General features: G+C 63.7%; 1 protein-coding gene across 15 annotated transcripts in view; it reads right to left on the reverse strand.

The window, feature by feature from the left end:
* Positions 1 to 16,999, reverse strand: part of FBRSL1 (fibrosin like 1) — a 78,938-nt gene extending 61,939 nt beyond the window's left edge. For 5 of the 15 annotated variants that reach the window (XM_047101027.1, XM_047101029.1, XM_047101026.1 and 2 more), the window contains exons 1-2: positions 16,639 to 16,997; positions 139 to 339 (exon numbers count right to left, since the gene is read on the reverse strand). In XM_047101027.1, coding sequence (XP_046956983.1) covers positions 139 to 339; positions 16,639 to 16,917 — 480 coding nt within the window. In that variant the 5' untranslated portion in view covers positions 16,918 to 16,997. Of the gene's footprint in view, positions 1 to 138; positions 340 to 16,638 lie in introns of all 15 variants that reach the window. The other 10 variants (XM_047101031.1, XM_047101030.1, XM_047101036.1 and 7 more) reach the window with 5 other exon arrangements.
* Between the last annotated feature and the right edge of the window lie 10,340 nt (positions 17,000 to 27,339).

Consider the following 27,339-nt stretch of genomic DNA (forward strand, 5'->3'; position numbering starts at 1 on the left):
TGCCCCGCACCCCCTGCCCAACAACGATGGAGCACGTTGCCAGGCGGGCCCGGATGCCGACGGTGGTGTCCAGGTGCTGGTGTGGCCCCGAGGGCACAGAGACCACGGTTCTGAGTGGGGGCGGGGCCCGGGGCTCACCTGCTTGGTGGGCTGCAGGGGGACCTTCTTCTTCCCCCGGTCGCAGGCAGGCTCCAGGTCCTGCTCAGGGCTGCCCATCTCCAGGGGCCGCCCGTTCTCGCTCGGTTCTGCAGACGGGCAGTTTTCTGACTCACGGGGCTTCTTGGCAAGGCGACGCTCCCACTTCTCCTTCCGCTCGTGTGGCTTCAGGGCCATGTCCTTCTGCGAGTGAAGAAGGACAAGGCCGGTTAATTGGCGGTGTCATCCCTCCAGTGACACCGTGTCGGGCCATGCTGTGCTGAGGGCGGGCCCCGGGTGTGTGACCGCACCTGCCTGAAGGCGCCAGGCTCCCCTGCTGGGATCACAGCTCGGGAGGAGGGGCGGACGGGGCGGGGGGGGGGGGGGGGGGGGGAGGGCGGGGGGGAACTTGGGTGGGCCTGTCAGGACAGGTGGGGGGCAGGGGGAGCCGCAACAAAGCTGCATAAGGGAGCAGGCTTCCCAAGGGGCACCACCTGGTCACGGGGGGGCCCTGATCCTTGGACCAGAACTGGGTGGGTGCCGGGACCGATGGCTGCACCGGCCCTGGTGAGGCGCAGCCCCCGCCCAGGGTGCCCTGGGTTCCGGAACTGCAGGCCGTGCCCACAGCACGTGACGACCGGCCCCTGGGGCAACCCGGGGATCTACCTGCCCACCCAGCTGCACGCAGCCTGGCACCCTGACATCACGGAGGCCCGTCTCAGGAAATCAGTCCCAGACTCGGCCGGGTGTACAGACCTCCGGGGACCCCAGGCCCCTCCCTAGAACGGGGACTTGTGCCCATCTCGTTCTTAGCTGCACCTGGTGCCCAAGGCAGGGCCCGGCACGCAGCGGGTATTTACTGAGCATGTGCCGTGCAGATGCCAACAACAGCAGCCGGCTCTCATGCCCCGCGGGGTCCCCGCACCACCGTGCACTGCTCCTGCTCTGCAGAGGTGGTCCCGCACCCAGCACACCTGCAGTCCGGCCAGTGAGCCCAGAGCCCAGGAGGGCCTGGCATTGCTTGGTGGTGGGCAGGTAGAGTGTCACCCACCACCCTCCTGCTTGGGTCCGTGGGGTGGGGTGGGAGGCACCGTCCCCACTGGGCTGCCGAAGAAGAGGGAGGGAACCGCAAAAAGGGAGCCGGAGGGTTGTGAAAGCATTCACCCCAGGGGGAGGGGAAGAGAGCCCGGATGAAAGTGATGCCCGTGGCGGAGAGGCTCCCCCACGTCCCAGGTGACACCCTCACGTCCCCACAGGAAATGCTTCCTGAGGCCTCTGCTCTCGGGTGGGCACCCGGCCACCGCCAGGCCTCAGAGGCCTCAGCCCACCCGGGTAGGTGGCAGCAAGAACCAAATTCCCAGTCTGTTGGCGGTGCCCTGGCCTGGCGATGGAGACAGGGACACGCTGTTCCTCGTCCGGCGAGGTCCTCCGACCCAGCGCCAGCGGCCCCACCAGGCTGGGCGGACTAGAACCGTCTGTCCGGGCACGGAAGCTCCCATGACTGTCCCGCCCCATGTGACTCCACAGCCTGGGCCGAGAGCAACCACGCACATGTGGGGGCGGCAGACTCCCCCTCACGTAGGGTGGGACGCCCCACGCCCCCAGGACTCTCCTGAGGGGCCCGAAATCACAGTCACACGGAGGGAGGACAGCCCCTCAAAGCCTCTCACCTCTGAACTGACGCTAAAGGCCGAGCGTGCACCCTCCTGCGCCCTTCCCCGCTCCCTAGGGCCAAGGGGCAACGGGAAGGGAGAGGGAGACCAAGCTGGCACCCGTCCTGGGACACCTCTCGGTCAGGGACTGTCCCTCGCTGAAGCTCTGCCCTAAGTCTGATGCCCACCTTCGCCCAGCCTATAGGGCTCTGCCCAGAGCTCCGCGGGCTTGTGCCACAGCAGCGGGTGGACCCTCACTTCCCAGACGGGACAGACCCTTTCCCAGGCCCGCCCTCTGGAATCTCAGACCCCAGGGACACCGCGGGTCGCTGGCGTGTCTATAGCCTGTCCTGGAGTCCTGGTCACAAGTCCTCGTGCCCCTCTGAAGCTCTTGGCGCCCCTGCTTATCTCAGCACACAGGGGCCACTCCCCCACACCCCAACATGGCGGCCCTGCTCACACCGAGACCTCCGCGCTCCCCCCCTACCCGTGGGTATCAGGCGGACTCTGGACTCCGTGCCCCCCCCCACATCTGCATACACAAAGCCGGTGCTCAGCACTGACTATGCCAGTCCAGGCACCAGTGACCAGCTCAGAAGGGAGTTGGCCCAAAGGGACAGGAGGGCAACCCAAGCAGGGGAGCTGAAGGGAGGGGCCCACTTGAGAGCTGCTTAGGGAGGACCCGTGGGAGCCGCCCAGAGAGGAGCAGCCAGTGCAAAGGCCCTGAGGTGGCAAGGAGCTCCATGCTCCCTCTCTCGTGCCTGCCTCCCTGGCTCACACAGCCACAGGCGTCCCTGGGGAAGAAAACCGAGGCAGTCCCTCCAGGGACGGGAAGGTCTCGGTAAAGACCGCAGCCCGCTCTCCACGTGCAAGGCTCTGAACAGTCACGGGCTCCTGGTGCCCCCACAACACACGAGTGCCGTGCCTCCTTCCAGATAGTCTCGCTCCAACTCGTAGCTTTCAGCCTCCTGCCCCGGGTCGCCGTTGCTGCTAACAGGCCGTTCCCTCCCACACAGGCCCTAGAGAGCAGCGAGGCCCCCACCGGACGCTGCCAGTCAACTGCAGGTGCCAGAGCCTCAGAACCTCACCGCCCCTGCCTCGGACACCCTGCCCGGCCCCAGCCTCCCATCGCGGGACAGAGGGTGGGCCCAGCAGGCTGGGTCAGAGCCCGCAATGCTGCAGGGGCGTATCGGCCAGGGCTTTCCGGAGAAACAGAGCGGCAGGGCACGTGTACGTGGGGAGCCTCGCTAGGGGGAGCCGGCTACACAACTGTGGGGGCCCGGATGCCCCGAGGTCTGGTGTGGATTCCCTCCCCGGGGCCGGAGAAAACCCCTGTCCCGGCTCGAGGCAGCAGGAAAAGCCGGGCCTTTCTGTTCGGTTCAGGCCCTCGGTCGATCAGATGGGACGCACACACACGGGGCAGGGTTCCCGGATGTACATGCTAGCCTCGTCCAGAGACACCCTCACCGAACGTCCGGGCCCCTGGGGGATGCTGACCACGACAGGGCAGGTGCGGACACAACCCCAAGTGTGTGTGGACACGACGAGGAGGGCGGGAGTCAGAGGCATGCCACCACGCACGCACACGCGCAATGCTCACACAGGCGCACACTCGCACAGCCCGGGGGAGTCCCCGAGCAGGACGGGGGGGGCGGGGGTCTCTGCCAGGCCCGCCCTGTGCCGTAGCCCCACTGGATGGGCTCCGGGGCCCCACCCCAAGCTCTCCACGCCCGGGTGTGCGCACACCACGCGCCCGCCATGTGCCACCCACACCTCCGTACCGCCGCAGAGAGCAGCCGGCCCCCCCCACCCCCCGCCCCAGTCCCGGGGGCCGCCTCCTCCTGCCAGAAGTGGGCATCCTGCCACTGCGTGACTCCACACGGCCACACGGCGCGCTCCTGAGTCACGGTGAGGTGAGTCCCCGCAGCCGCTTGTTCTGACGGAAGGAGCAGGAACGGCTTCTAGGACCTTCCCACCAGGTAAGCCCACAGACACGGTTTCTGGCCCGGGGGCCAGCCTCTGAAGCCGCCCCCCCCCCCCCGTTGGAGCCCTGGGCAGAGAACAGGCCGGCCACGGGGCACGCCATCGGCACGAGCAGAGCCCGGCACGCGTTAACGTCTCACTACGGACCACGGAACCCGTGGGAACGGCCTGCCCCTCGGGGACACTGGGCTGGGCTGGGATCCGTCTTTCTAAGGAGCACTTGTAATCAAAACAGACACAACAGGGAGCGCCTGGGTGGCGCAGTCGGTTGAGCGTCCGACTTCAGCCAGGTCACGATCTCGCGGTCCGTGAGTTCGAGCCCCGCGTCGGGCTCTGGGCTGATGGCTCGGAGCCTGGAGCCTGTTTCCGATTCTGTGTCTCCCTCTCTCTCTGCCCCTCCCCCGTTCATGCTCTGTCTCTCTCTGTCCCAAAAATAAATAAAAAACGTTGAAAAAAAATTAAAACAAAAACAGACACAACAGGATAGATGGACGGAAGGGCAGACGCGCTGCAGAGCACGTGTGGTGAACCGTCAACCGCAGAGCGGGCCGTGGGCTCCACGAAGGCCTCCGTCTAGGCCCTGCCTCCGCCCCTCTGTGGGTTCCGGAATGGCCTCGGGGCAACTCCAGGCCACCTCTCCAGACACACCCAGTCACCACATCTCTCACGCATCGGTCGGCCACAAGCCATTCAACGCCTCACACCTTCTGTAAACCCGCTATGACGCTGCTTGTGTCTTCTGAACGACAAACCGGGAAACTGAACTGTCAGAACCCTTGAAGTACCAGTGACGGGGCCTCCCCCCCACCTGGACTTGGTCCAGCTCCATCCCGCCCACAGCCCGACACCCTCGCTTTCCTGGGCTGGAGGCCACGGGCCAGTGGGGGCAGGTGAGGCCCTCGGGCAGGAGCTCCGGTGTCCGGAAGAGCACGGGAGCCGGGACGGCGCCTAGCCGGGGCCCCGCAGAGGGCGAGCCGGCAGGCGGCAGGCCCCGGCGACACCACAGGCTCCCTCCCGGCTCCAGCAGGCAAGAGGCCCGGTGCCGCACCGGGATCCAGAGGCGGCCGCTCCCCACCCAGCCACCGCCCTGAGAGTGGCCCCAGGCATCTCTGAGCTGTGCGTCCTGGGGGCTCCCAGCCACAGGGCTCAACAGACCCTGCCTCGGGGCACTGCTGCGACGTCTGGCTGGCCCTTTCCCGGCACCACCGCCAGGCCGGGGCTGGCCCTCCCTCGCCATGCTGACCCCGGCCCCGCGCGAGGCTGGGCCAGTTCCGGAGGCTCGCCCAAGCCCGGGTGCACGCTGCCAGAGTTCTGCGCCCCCCGAGCCTGCTCTGGTGGTAGTGCTGCCCCTGGTCCCAATCGCGGGGCCCCCCTCATCACCCGACTGGGGCAGCTGTGCCCGGACTGTGCCGACCGCCCTGGGCGGGGCCAAGGCGTCACAGCGACGACGGCCCCACCGGGGGCCAGGGCACGTCCACAAGCAGAGAGACCCTCTGGAGAGATCCGCAGGGAGGGAGGCCAAGGCGAGCAGTGGGCTGGCGTCTGAGCCACGGGACACGCGGTGCGCTGCTCGGGGACCCACGCCACGCACCCGGAGGAGCGGAGCGCGCGCCCTGCCGAGGCCGCAGCGACGGTTTGGGGCGAGCGGGGACCACCTCCAGCGGTCAGGGTCAGGGCCGGGTCATGTGTTCACGGGCTGCCTTCCGCCCACGGACCCGTCTGTGAGCCGCACGGACAGAAGGGCAGATGCGGCCAAACACGGCGGTCCCCCACCCTCGAGGCCTGAGGCGACGGCCCCACGGCGATGCTCCCAGCGCCCCCAGCAGCAGCGAGGCCCCCGGTCCCCCCCGGGCCACGAGGGGGTAGGGGTGCTCGGTGACGTGAGACCAGTGATTAGATTTTCGTGTAGCAATTTTACGGCACTGTTTTTAGCTCCCCTAACCGTTCTCACTATGCAGTACCCGTAAGATCTCTGACTGCACTTCGGTAAACCGACCACGCACAGACACGAGTCATTATAGCCGGCAAACACAGACCCAGATTCTCTCTCACAGAGGGCTGAGGCTGCCAGTTCCGACGTGGGCCGGGCCCCTCCAGCTCCCAGACCCAGCAGCAAAGGCATGGTGCCGGAGCCAGGTGGGCGCCCCCTCCGCTCCCGGAGCTGCGCTGGGGCCTCTCCCCTGGCACCTGGGTCTGATCCCCAGGGTCACAGAGAACCCACCCTTCATTGCCAAGCACGGGCACCCCCTCGGTGGAGTGGAAGGCCTGGCCCACCTGGGACTCACCCTCCCCGGCCCACCTCCCCACCTCCCCACCCTGCCTGGCCGAGGCTGCTGGTCTCCCAGAACCTCTGGGACTCAGGGCCTCCAGCAGACCTTGCTGGCTCACAGTTCTGTCAGCAGCTCTTCCTTGTTCCAAAAGCTCAGGCCGAATTCCGCCCACTGCTCACCTGGCAGGCCGTCATCCCTAACCTGGAAGCCCTTCGGCACACATGCGCCCCAGGGCCTTGGCACAGCTGTTCCCTCCACCCTGGCGTCTATGTGGCTCACTCTCCTTCACCTGTTAAGTTCTGAATCAAACTTCTCCACCCGCCCACAAGTAAAACCCACGCCCTGCCTGCTTTCGGAGCCATGAGTCCCCCTCTCTGGCCCCAGGGCAGAGACCACAGTACAGGTGTCTCCTTCCATGTGGTCAAGAGAGCGCATGGTTCAGTGCAGGGTCTCTACCCAAGAAGGACCACCTTCCTCCCCCACCTCAGCTACCAAGGAGGCAGCTTGTCTACTGCCCCCGCCCCCCGCCCCGCGCCCCCCCCCCCCCGAGTTGACCAACCATCCCTGCTGTCTGGGACCGAGAGGGTTCCCTGGATGTGGGACTCACAGTGCTAAAACCGGGGAGGTCCCAAAGAAACGGGAGGCCCCGTGAACCGGAACAGCAGCACCCTCCTATTACAGACCACCTTCAGCAGAGTCACAAAGAACTGGAAGACAGGAGGGGGTGACAGGGTCCCTCTGCCGGGCCCACCGTCCCGCCCCAGGCCCCCCGCGTCCAGGTGCAGCAAGGCCTGGGGCACCGCTGACACCGTCCAGACTCAAAGGCCGACGGAGATGGCCTGGAAGTCCCTGCGGGCAGCGGCCTCCACCCTGGCATGGGGACCTCGGGCTCTGATGCTGGGACGGCACTCCTCCCTGACCCGTCCCCTCCTCGGTGCACACCCACACCAGATGGACAGCGCTCCCTGCCTGAGAGGCCCCTCAACCCACCGGTGCCGTGGCTACTCGAGTGTAACCCTGCCCTCGAGGACCGTCCCCTGCAGGCCTCACAGACACCTCGGCTGCTCCAGAACCTTCCAGAGCCTGCCTCGTGAGCCTTGGTCCCTCTGGGTCAGTCTCCTGCTGGCTCACAGCACTCCTCCTCGGCACCCTGCTTCCAGGCGCCGCTCACAGGGTGTCCTACACGCTGGGACACCCGGCGAGGCAGAGAGCCGGGAGCTGGGAGTCGGGCCAGCAGGGGCAGGACAGCTGCCTGCAGAACCACTGCAGCCTGCCCTGCACTCTAGTGGGGACCCCCCACCTCAGGCTCTGTGAAAACACTCAATCCTTCCCGTGTCTGTCCAGCGCCCATCAGCCATCACACACTGCGTGGTTGTTGGGGCAGAGGAGACCCACCCCGTGGCCAGGGACAAATGGATCAGATGCTGATGGCGACAGGCACTCTGATCGAGGCATGGAGGTGGAGGAGGGTGGCGGGCACAGAGCCCGAAGCAAAGAGGGACCCGGATAACGGACAGGCAGACCCCGCTCCGGGCCACCCGCCCAGGTCTGCACCTGAACACCACAGACGCACCCTCCCCCACGGCCCCGCACGCACACCCTGCTGCAACCCCACACTGTGACCCTGTGCCGACCCCCCAGGCCGCCATCTAACCCACATTCGACTGATTTTTGTGTTCACAACCGCTGTCCCGGCAACCGGGTCTGGAGGTCAGTCTCTGGCCAAGTTCCTCCCCAGCCCTCCACACACAGACAGCACGCCGTGCACCAGCCCACGACTGCCGGAGCCGGCCCCAGGCTCTCTGCCCTGCGAGCCCCCCTCAGTCTCTGGGACCTGCTCAGCTGTCACACACGGTGGGGGCTGCCCAGGGAGGCCAAAGCCAGGGCCACTGTTGCTGAAGTGTCTCCTGCCTCTGTTTTGTCCTGTGGTGGGGGACAAAGAGAACAGACCTCAGGGGCAGCTCAGAGAAGGGCTCTGGAGAGGGGACAGGGAGGGGCTCAGGACCATATGGGAAAAACTTTTAGCTCATCACCCCCACTTTCCAGATGAGGAAAACAAGGCCCAGAGCAGGCAGGGGGCTACCTAGGGGCCACACGGTGAGAAAGAGAACTGAATTTAAACCGGGCATCTGGACTGGGCTCACTCAGTGGGTGGGGGACAGGGGAGGAGTCAGAGGAAGCACCCTGAACTTGCTCCTGGGAGATGGGCCCGAGCATAGCATGTGCAAAGGCCCTGAGGCAGAAGTGTGTGGGGCCCCAGGTGAGGGGGTGGGCAGGGCCGAGCCTCACGGAGAATGTGGGTTCATTCCATGGATGACAGACAGGGGCCTGCCCTTAGAGGATCTGGGACAGGCAGAGAGATGACCTCAGGAGCAAGGGGCCCCTGGCTTTATCCAGGAGACGATCTACCATGAATTCCTGACAAATCCCCACTGGGGCTACAGACGGAACCAGGTGCTGAGGGGGAGGCATGCAGCGTGTGGAACAGCACTGGCTGAGGGCTAGCCAGAGGCCTGTCAGGGTCTGACAACCAGTACGTGGCTTTGGGGCAAGGGGCCAGAGGGGACAGCTGCAATGGGTAAGGTCAGAGAGCTGAAGGGTCATGGCAGATCCCGAGGGTCCCTGTGGGGGCTGTAGGTCTGAGGGGTGGGAGCCCTAGGGCCACATGAACAGCCTTCCCCAAGGCTGGGGAGTGTTTGCGGGGGGGGGGGGGGGGAGGTGCTGGCCACCCAAGGCAGCACGGCACCCGTGGCCTCCAACCCCAGCCCCCCTGAGGTGCACACACCCGTGCCCCATGCCTGGTTTCAATCCCATGCCGGCTGCAGACTGACTCCCCTTGCCTCGGCGTCCTTGTCTATACAGCGGCGACAGCACGGCTCCTGCTGGAGGAGCTGCAGGGAGGTGAAATGAGCGAACGCCTCATCTGGTGCAGAGGAGACACGGCACTCTGCCCTGACCTCGGCCCTGGTCACCGTCCTCCTGACCCTCGTGACTTTCAGCATGGCTGCACCTCAGGCGGGGCTCTGGCCTCCTGCTCCTCCCTGGCAACGGGGTACAGGCGGCAGCCTTCCGGCAGGGCCACCCACGTGCCCACACGATGGCTGCCCTGCCTCTCCGACCACCTGCTGACACCCCGCTCTCACCAGAGCGCCCGCCTTCGTCCAGGGCCCACGGGCACCTGCGGCTCGGTCAGAGCGTCTGCGGCTCCGGCCAGCCGCGTGGAGTCCAGGGAGCGGCCCGCCCCGAACAGCTGCTCCGAGAAAACAGCAGAGCCGGGGCCCCCGCAGCGCCTCGCTCGGCTGGAGTCTACGCTGGGCTGCCGGGAGGGTGTGGGGAGGGACGTGGATGTGCCCCCCTGGCCTTTCTGCAGGGGGATCCTTCTCCCCGCGCACACACCACTCACGTGCTGGGCTGGGCAGCAGAGCAGGGTCCTGGTACACAGTCCTGGGGGGCTGAACAAGGCCGGTAAGTCGCTGGTCGGTTTCCTTTCTTTAGCCGCTCGGGTGAACCAGGGCACCAGAACAGGCTCCACGTGGAACCAGATGCCACACCTGCCCAGAGTCCCCGGAGCACTCAATTCCATGTGGGTTTCAGATTCCGGATCCCAAGGGAGAAAGTGCCTCGGGTGTCCTTGGGACCCCAGCCCGGCCGCCCCATCAACCTTCTCTAGGCATCCCAACCTGGTTGTGACTACGTCAGGGCACCCTGGTCAGGCCTGTGCCCGACGCAGCTACTCTTCCACCAGGGGCCATAAACACAAGCCTGGTGCCTCAGTTTCCCCCTCAGTTTCCCTAAAGGGCCGACCACGGCCCCCGCCTCTGGGAGCTCCGTGAAGGGCATGCGAACCACAGCGGTCAAGGCCGGGACGATGGTGGCTCCCGTGTACGCCCTGCCCAGTCACTGTGCAGCTGCTGCCTCTCGGGCTGCCCCAAGAACACGCCAATGCCCAAGCCCACGGTGGGAGCAGTTTCCGGACTCTGGTGTCCTTCCTCCAGAAAGCAGCCACTGCCCTCCCGAACAGAACGCAGGGGGACAGGGCCTGAGGTCTCACACCTGCCAGCTCACAGACAGCCCTTCTCAGGAGCTCCTGTCCCATGCCAGCCTGCTCCGGGGGTTGGGGGTGGAGTGCCCTGCTGACCCTGTTTCCGGCAAGCTGGTCCCACAGGGCCCTTACCCATCATCACCTGCTTCCCCATCCCAAAGGGAGCTGACACGGGTCTCGACCCAGCCACCAGCAAACGAGGCTGGAAAGCCGGGACCCCAAGTGTTCTTTCCAGGTGTGGGAGGAGTTGATGATTCTCATGCCACTCTGTTCCGGAGCACGAGGCAAGATGCAGCGGGCACGAGACCACATGGCAAGGCACTCAGGGACAGCCTGCCGTCACGGGGCCAGAGAAGGAAGACAATCATCACACGGAAGGGTGAGTACAGCACACGGATCACTTCTGGTGTGAGCGCAGACCCCTCCCGGGCGGGACACAGCAGCCCAGCCGGAAAGGACGGGGCTCCCACGCGGTGCGGTGCCGTGGAGGTGCTGACAGACGCCACAGGGCAGGAAGGGAGATAGCAGGGATGGCTGCCTCAGTGGCCAGAGGGAAACCTAGACGCTCTGCCGGGAAACTGTCAGAACCGAGAAGGAAATTCTACAAAGTGCCCAGGTACAAACACTGAAGCAGCCAATCAGAAAGCAGAACCACCCAGGCCCGAGGCAGGACAAGTCAGCAAATGCACAGACCCTCCGCAGGAAGAGGCCCGTACCACGGTCAAGGACAACGGCCTCCCACGTATCAAAAGGAACAGAGCACCGCCACAGCCCCCCCCCCCCCGCCCCAGGTCTAGGAGGTCTCTCAGGAAACAAGCACACGGGAGGTTCTGGGTGGGGGACACCTGAGTCTGCAGGGCGGGGGGGGGGGGGGGGGGGACAGACGGTAAGCCGGGAGGGGCTGGGGCAGCCTGGACGCAGGAGTTGAAGACGCCCTGCCAGGGAAGGGGGTATGTGTTCGGACAGTGAGTCACCCCTGACAACTGGGGAAAGAATCTTCTGGGCAGGGGACAGAGCAGACAACAAAGGCCAGAAGTGTGCCAATGTGTGTGTCTGAGGATTCTCGGGGGGTGGGGGGAGGGGGGTCAGGAGTGAGGGGCTGGCTGGGGTGGGGTGTGGAGGGGCCCCAGTAGGGGCAAGGTTACTGAATTAGAAGCTTAGAGCAGAGAAGCTGATGGGCCCAAGAGGCCAGGGGGGCGGTGGCGACAGGGGCCAGCTCTGTGAGCTCATGAGCATCTGCTGCCTGCTGGGGCGGGGGTGGGGGTGACCATCTTGCAGCAGGCCCAGGACAATGGATGGAGGGGGTGAGGCCCTGTCCTAGAGCTCCAGGACGGGGTTTCCCTACGTGTAGGCCTGTCCTCTGCTCTGTCCACGCCACAGAGCTGCTGCCCCAGACGGGGTCTGGAGCACACAGACGTGCACAGGGATTTACACACGTGCCCAGGCAAGGACACACCCCAGACGTGCGTATCCACATGTGCGCGTGCACACACACGAATATACCTCGGATGTGGACACACCACACACACGCACGTGCCGTGGACCTGAAACTCTGTCTAGAAGCTCAGAGCGAGGGCAGAGGGAAAGTGGGCTGTGGCCTGCCGCAGGGGTGCCCCCACGGCCCGTGCTGCCCCTCGCGGCCAAGCCCACTGGCTGGAAGGGGAGGCTCCACCTCCCGGTGTAGCGCGGCTTCTTCCGGGCACTCGAGGTCAGCCGCCTCTGCCGCCATCGGTCCCGTGCGGGGCCACAGTGTGGGCAGGACAGGGAAACTGAGGCCCAAGACCCTCACCTGTGCCCAGGGGTGGCAGGGACAGCGAGCTACACAGGGCCACCACGTGTCAGGAGGACCACGGCCACCTCCGCCGCGCTATGCCACCGTGCGTGAGCGTTCACCCTATGGCCTCACCGCCCACGACAGGAGTGCGGCGAGGAGTGGACCCCTCCCAGCCCGTGCGCAGTCAAAGGCTCTGCAGACCGTCGATGCCCACGGAGCTCAGACGGGGCGGCCCTTCCCCAGAGGTCAGGCAGCGGACCCAGGGCGGCGTGGGCACCTACTGCCACTCCTGCAGCCCGGAAAGGCCATCCCTTTAGAAGTCACTGCCCTCTCTGCTCGAGCTCAGATTCATCCCAAAGAACGTCTAGAAGACGCAACACAAGTTTCGGTCGAGACTCAGGAGGTGTCTGTGGTCTGGTGCTATGCTGGGCAGATCCCAGATGAGAGCTCGGCCACCCTGGGCTTCAGTCTCCGCATCTACGGAGGGCTGTGTGAGGACAGCGCCCTCGGCCGTCCGCGTCACCGCCGCTCCCGTGACACACCTTCCTACAACAGGGCGCTGACCCACAGGACAGGAGAGCCCAGTCCACGCTCCCACCCCACGCCCAGCACACTGCTGCTGTCCAGGCAAGGCAGCGGGTGTCCACGCGGGCAGAGCAGGCCACGCCACGGCTCCACTTGCACCCAGCCGGGGGGGGGGGGGGGGGTCCCACCTTGGCGGGAGCAGCCCCTCCCCCACAGCAGTGGCCCTCAGGAGGACGGGGGAGCAACCCAATGCTGGCCCAAGCAGGTCCCAGGCTTGGGGCTGTGCCTGTGTCCCGTGACTGCAGGCAAAATGCTCCCCCTCTCTGGGCCTCGGTTTCCCCATCTGGAGAGTAGGAGGCAGCCTGGAGGAGGTGCTCTGGCTGGTGGGCATGGACACTCCTCTCAGCACCAACTCTCCTTTGTCCCCCTTATTGGAGGGACGGGCCGGGCGCGGCACATGGCCCCCTAGATCAAGGCCCCCACCTGCGGGACCAACAGCGTGGGCTTTTGCACACGGACAGCGGGGCCACATCCTGACCCCCCGCACTCCTGGCCCTTAGCAACCAGACCTAGCATGACTGTGTGCCCCTCGCCCCGGGGGACACTGAACCCACCTTGCAGAGAGATCACTACCACGGAGCCCCCTGCACGTGGCCTAGGGGAGTTTTGGCACACCGCACACCCCTCCCACGGGGCCACCGCCCATCAGGACTGAGGCAGCCTCCCCTGCCCGCCTCGAAGCCAGTGGCCCCAGCATCCTAAGGCTGGGAGAACTTGGTTATTTCTGGCAGAAATGCACAGCACACCCCTGGACAGCACTGGGAGCCGGGCAACCAGGCCAGGACCGCCTGCCCGCACAGCCATTCACCTGCTGATCTGGCCACAGGGAGGCCGGGGCAGGCTTTCTCAGCCCAGCTCTGTGTACGGCTGGTCGGGTTACCTAGACAAGGCGTAGTGATCGGTGGGGAAAACAGAATTAGAGAAAGGAAGTCACCTGTTAACCACAGCTAGAACTTTGGGTGTTTTCCTTTTCGTCTTTACTCTCGGGTACGTACCTCTTAGACACACACGCAGGAGTGGTGAATAACCCTTTCTGTCTAGCAAAAAGGAAGGGATGTAAGAGTACACATCTGCGTGGGTACATCTACACAACATGCTCTGGAAAGGCCAGGAGCTGGTGAGAATAGTTACTGCGGACGTCTAGGCCGGGGCTGAGAATTTTCTCAGGACAACCCCTTTCACTGATACCGACCTTTGAACCAGGGGCAAGTGTCTTGCTGTCTGAAATCACATTAACAAAGAATCACACAGGTGCCAAACCAGAAGGGTGGTTTCCGCCGGGTGCCAGCGGTACACGGCTTTCTCGAGAGCTGGGCACCGACAGGGTGTGGAGGGAAGGGCCGGCGCACAGGCACCCCGAGGAAGGTGCTGGCAGGCGCACGGCAGGTCTGCAAAGTCAATCTCCCAGGGGACCTAGGGGCTGGTACCACGTGACCTGTGGCCTAAGAGTTGCCTTTTGCATTAGGGAGGAAGACCAGGCAGAGCGTTTCAATTCTGCCCTGGCCTGTCTGTCCTCCAAGGGCCTTCCCATCACCTCTGGAGACAGAGATGTCACAGGAACCAGGATGGCAGGAAACATCTATCTGTCCCCAATGTTCCTGGCTGGTGAGAGCAAAGACAGCTTCTGTCCCGCTACCAAACCACAAGACCCCTGTTCCACCACCACCTGCTTCCTGCTCCCACCCTGTTAAACAGAGAATCAGAAAGTTGACGAAGGACGAGGGCTCAGGAGTGCACACCCTGGACTCGGACACCGAGCTCCGGCCATCCAGCCCCGGACTCCTGTGGGGACAACACGGTGAGCCAGACGGGGCCCGGGAGCCCTCTCCTCAGCCAACAACACTACTGCCCCACGCGTGTGGCCACGGCATCTCACAGAAGTGGCTTACGATCCTCGGCCACACGGGGTAAGGACTCGTCCTCCCTTAGGGGCAAACACAGGTGTGTATGGGGGGGGGGGGTGCTGGAAGGGTGGGGCCAGGGGCTCGGCTGGGGCTTGCGGGGGCAGGGCAGGCCGCACCCTCAGGACAAAAGAAAGGAGGACTCCTGGACATTGGCACTCTCCAAACGTCCTGGGCAGGTCTACCCGACATTTGGTCGTTCGTGCCCCGGGGGTTGGCAGCTTGACGTTCACGGCACTGGGCCTCAGTGTCCCCAACTGTACCATGGAGTTCGGGGACAGACTCAGAACGGTGTCCGCTCGGATACGTGTTCGCTGTGTGCTAGTCACTCAATGTGCTTACGAGTTATCTGAACTCTGGGGAAAACCACTACGCTTCAGCAAGAAAAGAGCCCGAACAACAGAACCCATCTAGAAGCTGTGACTTGTGCAGAAGCCCCGTACTTTCCAAGGCAGGCGGATCCCTCCCTGGCTCAGCAGGGCAGAAAAAGGGGCCTGCTGACGTGGCTGTAGGAACGCCAAGCCGAAGGCAGGCTCAGGCCCTCTGTGCCCTGACCGGGACGGGTCTGGGCCCCCAAACCCACGGCCACACGTCCAGTGTTCCTGATGCCAGAGGGGTAGGAACAGCCAAAGCCGCCGCGGGCAGCGCGTGCAACTGGCGGGCTTACGTCAGCGGGGTGCAGGGGGGCCTCTGGCGCAGCCTTCCTGCTCTCGCTCCTTCACTCCGCGACGTGCACGGGGCAGGGGAACTCACGAGCGACACACAAGACACACGTGCTGCCTGCTCTCTTCCGGCCTACAAGTTCTGGTGGGGAGAGAGCCAACACGGAGAGCGAGTAAATCACCGGACGGCTTCAGACAGAGAGTGGCCACTGAAGGAAGGAAAGTGGGAGGTCGACAGGGCAGAGGTGGGGGAGGAGGGATGCCCCTTCAGAAGGTCGGTGGGGGGGGGGGGGGGGTCTCTCCAGGTGACATCTACGCTGAGACATGAAGGCTCCTGAAGACCTCGGCAGAGGGGACAGCAGGAACGGGGGCCCCGAGGCAGCAGAACCTCACAGGGGCTAACAAGCTGGTTCGAGAGGACGTGGGGTGGGAGAGGCCAACTGGATGGTTGCGGAGCCTCGGGGACCAGTTAGGGTTTTGCTTGTTCCCCACCTGGCGGGGCAGGTACATGTGCAGAAGGTGGCTGGCGTGAGCACTCTCAGAAACCACAGGACACAACTTGGCCACCCCTTCTCAGTTCGGAGCTGTGGCATGTGCCACCCCCCCAAAAAGCGTCTTAGCTGGGGACCCCTTGATCCGGGAATGATGTCAGGCCCCCTAGGGATGCGGGGGGGGGGGGGGGTGTGCTGCGTGGTGGGTGTAAATGCCCCGCCTTTGTGCATCCACCTGCCCAGACAGAAAGCAGCAAACCTGTCCCTGGGCCACCTCTCCTTGGCGGCCAGCCCCTGACACTCAGACTGTCCACAGACCTGGAGGACCTTAGGGACAGGGTGCGCTGCAGGGGCCTGCAAGGTAGACCCATCCCCTCTCCCAAAGCTCAGCCTCTGACTGGGGATCCCAGGCCACTGGCCCCAAGGCCCAGGAAAAGGAAGGGGGCTGTGAACTGAGCCATCTCTGGGACCCCAAACGCAGCAGATGCCGGCCTTCCCAAATAAGAGCTGCATGGGGCCCCTGCAGGGTGTGGGGCTGGCCAGCACGCCTACATCGCTCTAGGAGACAGGGGCTCCCCACTCGCCCCCCTCGCCAGATCTCTGACAGTCAGCATTCATGTCCTTCTCCACTCACCTGGGTCCATGCAAGAAAGGCAGTATTTGCTGAACAAATAACTCGGAGGATAACTCGGCCATACAAGCAATATTTTTTGCCACCCTATTTACCAGCCGGTGAAGACACAACCGGGAGGGAGGTCTTAGATATTACCCCTCCCCCTCCGTCTAAACAAAAACCTCCAGGAGGACGAAAGGAACAGGAAGAACCTCAAAGTATCCATTCCACGACTGCCTTCACCACCGCCAGCAGCGCTCCCCTCCCCGGCACGTCCTGAGCCGGATGAAGTGAGATTTTGGAAAAAGAAACAGCTGAAAACAGGCGAGTGTGCAACCAGACGGCCTTCGGTTTGGACAGTGTAATTTAGACACTCTTCTCGCTCGCAGCTCCAGACACGAACACCCGCTGCATCCACCGCAGGCGGCCGGGCCCTCCCGGAGCCACCTGCGAGGCGCGCGGGCCCCGGGCGGCCCCGCGGGGTGGGTGTGCCGCCGCCCCAGGCGCGCCCCGCCCGCCGCCCCACCTACCTCCAAGGCCTCCAGCGTGCTGAAGCTGGCGATGGCGAAGCCGTCGATGACCTCCTCCTCCTGCGAGCTGGACTCGCGGCGGCGGCGGCGCGGGGGGCGCACGGCGGCGGCGCGGGGCGGGGGCGCGCGGGGCAGGCCCGCGTTCTCCTTGCCAGGCCCGGGCTCGGTCTCGTCGCCCGACGACGCGCTCTGGTCACGGGCGTCGCGGGCCGCCTCCCGGCGCCGGCCGCGGTCCCGCTGCGCGCGCGAGCGCCGGCTCTGGCGGACCTTGGCCTCCATGGTGCGCGGTGACCTTGCGGCCGCGCCGTCGGGCTCCCGCGCTCCCGCTGCCGCTGCCGCTGCGCTACGCGGCGCCGCCGGGCTCGGTGCGGGCCGCGCGGGCTCGGGCCCTGGGCGGCGGCGGGCGGCGGGCCGGGCCGGGCATGCCGCGCGGGGTTCCTCAGCCCCGGGCCCGGCGCGGCCTGGGAGCCCCGGCGCGGGCGGCCGCGCGCATCGGCGGGGCGGCCGGCGCTCAGCGGCCCTCGGCCGCGGCCCCGGGGGCGCGCCTCATGCGCGGCGGGCGGCGACGGCGGCGGGCGGAGCGCGGGCGGGGCGGGTCCCGAGCTGAGGCGCCGTGGCTCGTGAGGCTGAGGCGGCGGCGGCGGCGGCGGCGGCAGCGGCAGCGGCGGCGGAGCCTGGAGCAGATAACAACTGACGTACTTCCGCCCGGCAGCCAGCGCCAGAGGAAGTGGGCGCTCCGGCGGAGCCCAGAGCCGGCCCCGCCCCGGCCCCGCCCCGACCGCGCCCCGGCCCCGCCCCCCCTCGGCGCGCCGCGGGCCCTACCGCGCCAAGGCTCCGCCCCAGGCGCCGTCCGCCCCGCCCAGGCCGGCCCGCCCCGCCCCCTTCGCCCGAGGCCCCTCCCCTTCATGCCCCGCCCCGCCCTTTCAAGCTCCGCCTCTCGGGGAGGGAGCTGGGAGGCCCCGCCTCTTCCCGCCCCTACGCCTGCACCTGGACTGGCGCGTCTTCACGTGGGAGGTGCCGGGTCCAGGGGGTCTCCGCGCCTCTCCAGGCTGGGTCTCGTGCCGGAAAAGTGGGGCCTCTCCAGCCAAACCAGACACGTGGGCCGATGGGGCAAGCTCACCGTCACACCCGGGCTGAGGGCTGTGGTGGGGTGCGAAGCATGGGGCTTCTTAGTCCCCGCTCCCGATGGGGAGGGCATCATCAATGCCACTGCTGATGTGGGGGCGGGGGTGGGGTATTACTGGAGGAGTTCTCGCAGACCCTAGAAGTCCTGCCCACGTGTGTAGGGATGTGCGTGGAAGGGGAACGGACCGCCGCGGCCCAGAGAGCGAGTGTGCGAAGGCCCAGTGCACGTTTCCCAGCCTTCCGCTACTCCGTCCCCCAGTCTAAGCCGCCTCTCCGTGTGCCCCCTGCCCCTCTCCCTGGGGGTCTCCTGCAGGCTCTCAGCTCCAGGTAGCCTCCAGTGCTCCCCGCCTAGGTGGAGCCCTGACTTCCTGTTGCGGTTCTAGGTCAGGCTGCTCAGACTTTACAGTAAGGCGGCTCTCCCAAGGCCAGAGGAACCCAGAATGTACCCGTAGAGACTGCCTCACTGATGCCACAGGGCTGCCTGGTTTGCATAGAGATAGCAGTTTGGGCCGCAGGGGTTGGGTGCTACGGCGGAGCAGGAACTGAGGGGAAGGGACGGCTGAAGAGTTGAAAGCTACATAGGACGGTGAGCTTCCTCTTTCCCCAACAAGAGACCGCCTGGGGTGAGGAGGGACAGGCAGGTGGGGAGAGGCCGTCCGTTTTCTTCAAGCGTAAGCTCATTAATTCATTCAGCACATATTTACCAAATGCACTACGTCCAGTCCAGGCACCAGCACCGTCTGTGATGCTGTGACGGAGGCGACAGATGGCCCTTTCAGAAGTGGGAGGGAACATGAGCACCGAGCCAAATAAGATAATATCTGATGATAACATGAAGAAAACTGAATAGGGAGCTGTCATAGGAAGTGAGTATTGGGTGGTCCCAGAATGCCTCCGAGTGAGGATCTGAGCTGAGACCTGCAAGATGGGAAGGAGCTGACTGGCCGTGCACAGAACTGGGGAACCATGTTTCCCTGCAGAGAGCACAGCCTCTGCAAAGGCACTGAGGCGGGGAAGCATTTGCTGGTGTGCGTGGAGAGTGAAGGAAACACAATGGATGAGCTCTGGAAGGTGCCCCTTTGCTTGATGAGGAAGCGCTGCCCTGGGCAAGGCTGGAGGGATGTTCTACTGTCCTCCCCTACAGGAGCTTGGGCTTTCAGTCTGTTTGATCCCGACATGGGGGGGAGGGGCAGGGAGGTGTGTGGTCTGGGGGCCCTGTTGGCCGGGCTGTCCCTGGGGGCAGTTGGGAAGGCAGCTGCACATACTCTGGGTGCAGGGTCAGGACTCTCAGGCCCCTGAACTGGCAGCCTCCAATCCACCCCGGCCCCTCCCCTCCCCCCTCCTAACCTTCCTAGGGTGGGGGCAGGGCTCCCCTTCCCTTCTTCGCATTCCGGGTTTTGTTATGAAAACTCTGAATTCCATCAGCATCATCCCTAGTGATTTGTAAGAACCTCATCAGGAAGACAGAAATGGAACCCGAATGTCTGTTTCTTCTTCCTTAGTTCCCCCCGAAGACAGAAGACCAGAAAATGTGGGTGTGGGAGGGTGTCCCAGGATAGCGCTTTAGGATTTCATTTGGATACAGGCCTTTGGGTCCATGGCCTGTTCCAAGGGCTCCATACCTGCTCTGGAGGGTACAGAGACCCACGTACACCCAGCCTGGCGCTTTCTATGGGACCTCTCCCGTCTCCCCTTCCCCACCCTCCTAGAATGAGGCTGCGCTGGGGAGGGCAGGCCTAGAAGCAGACTGGGTGAACAATCTCACTCCTCTGGCCCGGGGTCCCTGCTCTCTGAACAGGGCGGGCGGTGATGACCCTGCTCCCTGCAGAGGGTTGTCTGCGGGTTCAGAGAGCTCCCCAGCTCTGAAGCTGTCAACCACGTGGGCCTGGGAGACTCCGGGCCCCAGAGTTCCAGGGTATCCGGTCCCACGTGGGGCTTGAGAATCTGCAGTGGGCAGGTCTGGGGAGCACACTTGGGGAAACACAGGTTTCCGCACCACCGCAGCACCTGGCACATAGTAGGGCTTGCACATGAGCGCCGCCCCTTGTTCATGTGAAGCCACCAGCGTCCCTGAGGACGGGATCCTGGAACTCACCCCCTGCCCCCACCTCCCCCAGGCCATCCCCACCAGGGCCGGGCTCTTGATGACCGTGATAGCCTGCATCTTCTTTCTGCCCTAGTTCTGGGCATCTCGCTGGCTCCCTCCCAGGCCCCTGGGGCTCGGCTTCTGCCCTACTGCCAGCCCAGGTCCCTGCTGTCCCTTCGTCGCGTCCCTGAGGACCGTCCTTCCCAGTGCAATAAGGGCAGAGGGGTCCTCCCCTCCCCGCAGGCAGGAACGCTGTCTCCACCGCCACCACCCCTCCACCCCTCCACCCCCTCTGCCCTAGGAGCGCTGGCCCAGCACTGCGGCCCCGAAGCCCAGCCCTCACCTGGTCACTGCACGTGGCACTGCGCCCTCCCCAGCAGAGCTCCGGGAGGCATTGCCGACAAGTAGCTCCTTCCAGGACGGCCCGGCCGCGTCAGCCCCATCAATCTTCGCGGTTGGGTTTTGCTTCAGAGTCACTGCTCCTCTGTAAGGCTGGGAGCAAAGTTAATTGACATGAAATTGTATTCAAAATTCAATTTGCTCTCACAGATCCGATTCAGGCCCTATAAATCACCAGAGCCAGCTGCTCCTTTGGGGTTCAGACATGCTTTTTGCTTGCAGGGTGACAGCTGGAAAACGTGTTCTGGCTAACAGGCTGGCCCCTGGTGCCGCATCTGTGAACCAGAGGTTTGGTCCGCCCTGCAGAGCCTTCCCGGTATGCGTCCCACCTCCTTCAGGTCATGGCACGGCAGTGTATTTGAGACCCTTTCTGTGGCTGCAGTCTCGGTTGGGGGGGGGGGGTTAGCTCATTGAGATGCCCCTCGTCCCCTAGCCATTCCCCTCTGTCTCCTAGCCGTCCCCTAGCCAAGGGTGGGCAGATACGACAGCTCCTCTGAGAAAACTGCAGAACACACACTGCTCAGAAAGCCCTAGGACTTGAAAACATCAACATGTTTTTCTTGCTCCCGGGGCTGTAGGTTGACCTGAGGGGCTCTGCTCCAGGCCGTGGGTCGGGTTCAGACCCCCAAGGGTCTCTCTCCTCTCTCTCCCTGTCTCTCTCTCTCTGGGACCCAGGTGGCAAGAGATGAGCTACGTGGGTCATTCTCTTTGCCAAACCCGCAGGGCCAAGCAAACCACACAGATACCCTGAAAGCCTCTTCTCTAAGCCTGGCATCTTGTCTGTTCATATACGATGCCAAGCAAGTCAGGTGGCCGAGACCGTCCCACACGGTCGGTCGGAAGCCCCGTGCCTGCCGCTGACGGGGGGCGGGGGGGGGCTGGTAATGCAGAGTCACGTGGCAGGGAATGGGTGTGGCTCTGTGACAGAGGAAGTAAACATTTGGGGACTATTTTCCCATTTGTCACAGCCTGTTCCTGGAATCCCAATCTGTCTTGAGCCCTGTATTCAAGAGACTGAACTTTGGGGTGCACCCGTCCCAAATGCTCCCCTTCCCCTAATTCCTGCTCCTCAGGACCTGCTCTGTGGTCGGTTTCTGAGGCTGCTCCTGCCCTGGGGGCTCCCCATATCCTGCCCCTCCCCCCCCCATCCACACCCTCCGTCACCGGTCCTGACACCGCTTTCCCTCCCGGAGGCCAGTGGCCGGCTTCCCGCTGAGCAGGGAGCCCCGCGTGAGACACCACCGGCATGTCCTGGCAGGCAGAAGCGAAAGCAGGGCCGACTCACCCCAGAGGGCCCGCAAGGCACCCAGGTTTGCCCCAGTCGCACACGGAGCTGGGATCCACGGTGCCCTGCCCCCAAGCTGGCCAGGGCAGCTCCAGGCCTGCAGCCAGAGGGCTCCCGTCCACCTCCTGCCACCTCTCGGTCCCCATGAGGTGAGGGCTCTGCGGGGCAGTTGTCATGTGGGTGGAGGCGGCTTGGGTTTGTCTGGAGTATTTTCACAGTGGCTGCCGGCCACCCTGGAGACAGGCCCACGCCCAGCCTCCTGTCCCCACCGCCTGGTCCCTCTGTCATAGCAGGCCGGGAACCCAGTCCCACAGACGGTACCCCCGAGGCCTCTCCAGCACGAGTGCCCTCTCCTGCTCTCCTCTGTGAGCGCGTCTGTTCCAGAAGAGCAGCCTTGGGCCCGACTCGGTGCCAGCGCACAGCGGGGGCCGTAAGCAAAGTGTGCTTTGAGCGGTCATCGCGGCTCTCTGGCCGTCCTTGGACGGTGCTTTCCAGCCGGCCTTGCCCTGGGCCAGGCGAGAGAGGTTCCTGGGAGGAAGCAGTGTCTGCAGGGGGTGTTTGCAGGGCAGGGAGGTCCCCGCCTGCGTGGTCTGAGTGGTGCTGACAGCAGGCTGGGCCTGTGAGAGGCAGGAGAGGGACGGACGCCCTGGACTCACCGGGCTCTGACCGTGGAAGTCGACAGAAAACCCAAACCCGAACTGGCTGAGTCCACAGTGGTGCTTCAGAGTATACCTGGGCCATAAGTAGGACCGGCTCAAGAGACTGGCTTTGCCGGGGAGGTGAGGGCTGCCGTGGCGTCGGCCTGCCAAGTTCAAGGTCAATGGTCACAGTTTTTTCAGACCCTTCAGAGGGAGCCCGGCCTGGCTGACACCTTGATCTAGGACCTCCATCTCCAGAACCGTGACAGAGCAGGTGTCTCTCGTTCTAAGCCACCCAGTCTGCGGCCACGGGAGATGACCGCAGGCCTGTACCTGCCTGGCGCCCCCACCTGGGCCTGGCCACGCCTTGCCTTGGTCCGTGGCAGGGATAGAAGCAGCTGTGTGCCCACTCTGAGCCCAGACTTGAGAGACCTTGTGTTCCTGCCTGTTGTCCTGTGCCTCTGCCACAGCCTTGAGGAGGGTGTGACCAGGCTGGCCCGCTGGTCCCAGACACCAGGGACTAATGCTGTGGTCACGGTGCCCAGGCCTCACCCTGGAGTGAGTCCAGTTGACATGAATGGGCGCAGCCCACCTTCAGAAATATGAACCATAGACATGGGTTGTCCAAAGCTGCCAGGATCCTGGGGTGCTTGTTACTCAGCACTTTTGTGGGCTTGCTGACAGGTGCAGGTGGGGGTGAGGCATGGAGGGGCCGGGCAGCCATGTGGGGAAAGACCTTGCGTAGCTCCTCCAAGGTGGCCGGGTGCCTTTGGGCATAGACTGTGCTGAGCCCACCTCTCGGGGACCGAAACGTTTCTGCTCTGCCAGCCTAGGCTATAGGGACAAGCCAGCCATGGGTGACTTTCAGAACATCTATGTTGTGCCACGGAGGGAGTGGCGATCTCAAGAGAGGCAGACCTGGCCCCCCAGGCCCTGCGATTGGCCGAGGCAAGTACTTAGCAGATCATTGCACTCCAAGTTACCGATTCCTTTCATCTTTCAGCTTCCGCAGGGCAGAGGTGACAAAGCCACCTTTGCCTTTGTGGAAGTGAGCGAGGAAGCACAAACCCGTCTTCCAGGGAGTGCGACCGTGAGGGAGAACATGACGTGGACGGCAGCTGGGCGGGACTGTGGGGCCGTGTGGCCGTGTGACAATAATGACGCTGATGATACTGACGGCTATCAGTTGCTGGGAACTTATTATTACCAGATGTGATTCCAAACACTTCCTTATGTTAACTCTTTTAACCTTTACGAGACTTTTAGTTGGTAGGTCGTGGTGTTAACTGATTCTTAGTAAGCAATTCTTCATAGTCTCCTACCAGAAAAGTTGCGTGTTACCCATGCAACAAGCAAGAAACAGAACATTGCTCCCGGCACTGGCTTTGCTTTTCTTACTTGCTGCTTTACGGATACAACATGGCTGCTGCAGCACCAGTCATCATGTCCGCACTCCAAAGGCCTACGCAGAGAGGAAAGCAAACTGGGTGCCAGTGCCAGGAGTTCTCATGGATCAGAACGTAGTCTCGTGGACATTAATTGTTGTAAAGGGGGCTGGGAAAATGAAAATCTGGCAAGGGGCGGGGTGGGGGAGGACTTTACTATGTCTGCCTTAAACCAAGTGTGATTCGTCATAAGGCCAAAGGAAGACGGCCATCTTTCCTGTGGTCAAGGGGTTTCTGCCTCTGAGGGAACACATGGGGCTAGGGGAGCAGGGGAGAGCAGGGTGTGTATGGCTGTTTGGGGACAGGGCGCACTGCCCCATCATGCTGATTTGGTAACAGCGCCCTCATTTTCCTCTGGCGTCACTCTCTCCTACACCCATTTGGTGAAATTAGGGGGGTGTTAATTCCATCCTGGCTCCAGGTGTAAGCTCATCACTCAGTTTTGCCGGTGGAAAAATCCCATTTCCTTGTCCCCAGTGATGGGTCCAGGCGTGGGCGGCCATCCTCGGAAGGGACGATCGCTCTTTCCGTCAGGGTTCGGAGGCAGGTGGGTGTCAGCTGGGGCTTCTGGCTGCCACGTTGCCATCACGAGGGGAGGAGTGCCTACTCCGGAAGGGATCCCACACGGAGCACAGCTGAGCAAGGAGACGGAGGGAACTACGTCCTGAAGGCGCTTTTAACTTCTGGATCCCGCTGTGCCTGAGGCCAGAACATCCCATGGGCTTTACAGACACACGACTCAATACATTCCCTTTTCGTTCAGGCCAGTTTATGTTGAGTTTTCCACCACGAGCACAGCACGGTGCTGTCTGAGACGACCCTGTCGCCCGTCAGAAGGCCCTGCAAGCCACAGGGCCCGGGTGGGGGGTGGGGGGTGGGGGGTGGGGCCCGGGTTTTCTAGTTCCTGTGCCTCAGGCGTGATGCTCCTCCCCAGGCCCCTGACTGCCCTCAGGCAGGGCCGCTGCTCTGGCCCCAGGGAGTGGGCACCTGCAGCTGTCAGGCACCAGGCTGGCTTTTGTTTCTTTGTTTATCCGGCCAATGCTTCCTGAGCTCGGTGGGGCTTCTGAGGTCCGGCAGGACAGCATTTGTATTTGCCAGCTCTTTCTTTCCCAGACGCCCAGCCTCGGCGTGGGCGAGGGACGTGGGTGTGAGGGCACCTCGGGCTGCCGGCGTCAGGGCTCCTTGCTAGCTGTTTCCTGCTTCACGGCTCACCTAATGCAGCTGCGAGGGGCCGGGCTTCGCCGTGGCCACCTGCTCTGGTGGCCTGGGTGACAGTGTACCCCTCGCCTGGCGGGGGCGGGGGGTGGGGAGGCGATGGGGCTCTGCTCCACGCGGTGATTCAGGGGTCCGGGCACACGGAGCGTCTGCCACGGCCCCAGCTGTGAAAGGGAGGCCAGAGGGAGCCCCCCGATGTGCGATGCCTGGTCCCCGAGGTGACAGGTGACAGAGCAGCCACAGGAGCCCCCCAGATACAAGAGGAAGCCGGGAACCGGGGGGCCGGCGGCTACCTCTGCAGCAGCGGGTGACGGTGCTGGTGTGTGGACGGCCCCGATGCACACCAGTTGCTGCTCCTGTCTTTGTCAGTTGCCAGACTCACACTCGGAGGCTCTGTTTTCTGGGCCCTCGGAGATCAGGCAAGGCCTGAGCTTCAGGGTGGTTCAGGTCAGCGTTCCCCCTGAACACCCCCTCTGCGCTGGGCCCTCTGTGGGAGACACCGGACACCGTCCCCGCCTGGGACACGGAGTCTCCGTTTCAAAGCTTCCGAACCTGATCTGATTTCCGCCGCAGGCTCGCCTGTTTGGTGGGAGGGGGTCGCTCGCCAAGGTGCTTGAACGCCCGCGGGCAGATGGGACCTTCCTCTGCCGCAGTCCCCACCCCTCCCTCTTCCCCTCCCCCCGTGTGCCTGGCCTGCCTGTCTCCTGTCCGTCTGCACAGGCGTCTGTGGTGCTGGATCCCTTACCTGCCTGTTCAGTTACTCTCCAGGCCTCGTTTCAGGTATTCCCAGAGAGTTCCCCAAACCATGACTTAGCCTGCTCCGAGATGACCTTTAGAGATTCAGGCTGAGGATCGTCACTCGGGATACAGGCTGGAGCCTAAGTGCTCGGCATGCCCGGAGCTGTGCAGAGCACCACCAGCGTGGGCGCAATGCTGGCCCCGCTCAGGAGCCTGGCCACCGCGTGACCACCCGGTGCCAGCCCCCCCCCCTTTTACCTCACTCTTCAGGCCTTGCCTGGCTCAGCTTTCCCAGTCTTACCTGCCCTCTGTAGAGGCTCGTGGCAATTGCATAGGGCCCTTCCTGTTGGGAAGGACATAAACCCAACTCAACCAGCTTAGGTAACAGGGAGAGACTTGATTCATGTGGCCGTAGAGCGTAAACCCAGCCTGACCCAGGGGTTCAAATGGTGCCAGCAGGACCCCGCCCGCCTCCATCCGTCCTACTGTCCTCTGTGTCGGCCCTGTTCTTAGCCAGGCTCACACCTGGGGTGGCAACGCGGCCCTCACCCGAAGCTCCGGGATCACACTCTCTCAGGGCAGTGACTCCAGCAAGACAGTCCTACTAAAATCCCAGGGTTCCCTCTGATTGGACTGACTTGGGCTTCGTGCCCATCCTGGATCAAACACTGATAGGGAGATGATGATGATAACAGTAAGAGTTAGCAGTTTTTAGTGTTTATCAAGTGCAAAGGTACCATGTTTCCATCTAGACGTTTGTCACAACAGCCCAATTACATCAATTTTTTTAATCCTCGTTTTCTACGTGAAGAAACTGGAGCAAATGAGTTCGAATAACTTGATTCCTCCTCCACACGGGCCTCCAGCCCTGATGTCAAGTAACCGTCCTGTACCGCCCGGGGAGAGTCAGAGGAGCACGTTGGAAACATGAGAGCTAGGACGAGCCCTTGCTGGGGGGTCCGTATGTTGGCTTCAGGCTCACCTACTCTAGAGTATCACTTCTCTTGATGTCACGTGATGTGGAGACCGGAGGACTTGGCTCACATAAGGCAGTTGGGGGCGGTGGTAGAATTGTCCTCCAACAGGGCAAACTGGATATGGAGCGGCCCCTTCCCCGTCCCTTGAGCCCCCCCTCCGGACGCCCGCACCAGAGGAGGAAGTGCTGAGGTGTGGGAGAGCCCCTAGCCAGGCTCCCAGACCGTCTCCCACATGAGACTCCCACAGGCTGGGCCCAGGCAGAAGCCAGCCCGGGAAACTCCACGGCAGGGTCAGGACGAGGCGAGGAGTGAATTCCGGGGCAGACAGCGGGGCCAAGACGGAGCGTGAGGGTGGTCACCACGAAGAACTTCCCGGCGGGTTACGCACGGAGACGGCGCCGTTCTCGCCCCGGCGGGGCCGGAGGCTCAGACTTCTGCTAAACAGGTAGGTGTTCAGCCCTCCTTGGTCATCTGTGCGTCCTGACACTTTTCTAAGGTGGAGAGAGGCTGGCGTCACAAGGAAGGGCTTTCGAGGTCCTGACAGCCCGGAAGTGGAGAACTCTCAGAGTAGGGGCGATGCGGCATCAGTCCCCATGGCAAAGGAGACCAAGGCCCCCAGGGGGGCACTTATTCAGAGTCTCCCAGGGCGGCGGGGGGGGGGGGGCGGGGATCCAGGATACAGCTCACCTGCACGGATCTTTTTGGAGCCAAATGGCATTAGTGAGGACTCGGTGAAAAACCCAAGCCCATCAGATGTGAGTGAAAACACAACTATGTTAGCTAGCACAGGCAA

Source organism: Lynx rufus, unplaced genomic scaffold, assembly GCF_022079265.1.
Source record: "Lynx rufus isolate CCGP_SWC_20201006 ecotype Redwood Valley unplaced genomic scaffold, mLynRuf1.p SCAF_55, whole genome shotgun sequence".
NCBI classification, from domain to species: domain Eukaryota; kingdom Metazoa; phylum Chordata; class Mammalia; order Carnivora; family Felidae; genus Lynx; species Lynx rufus.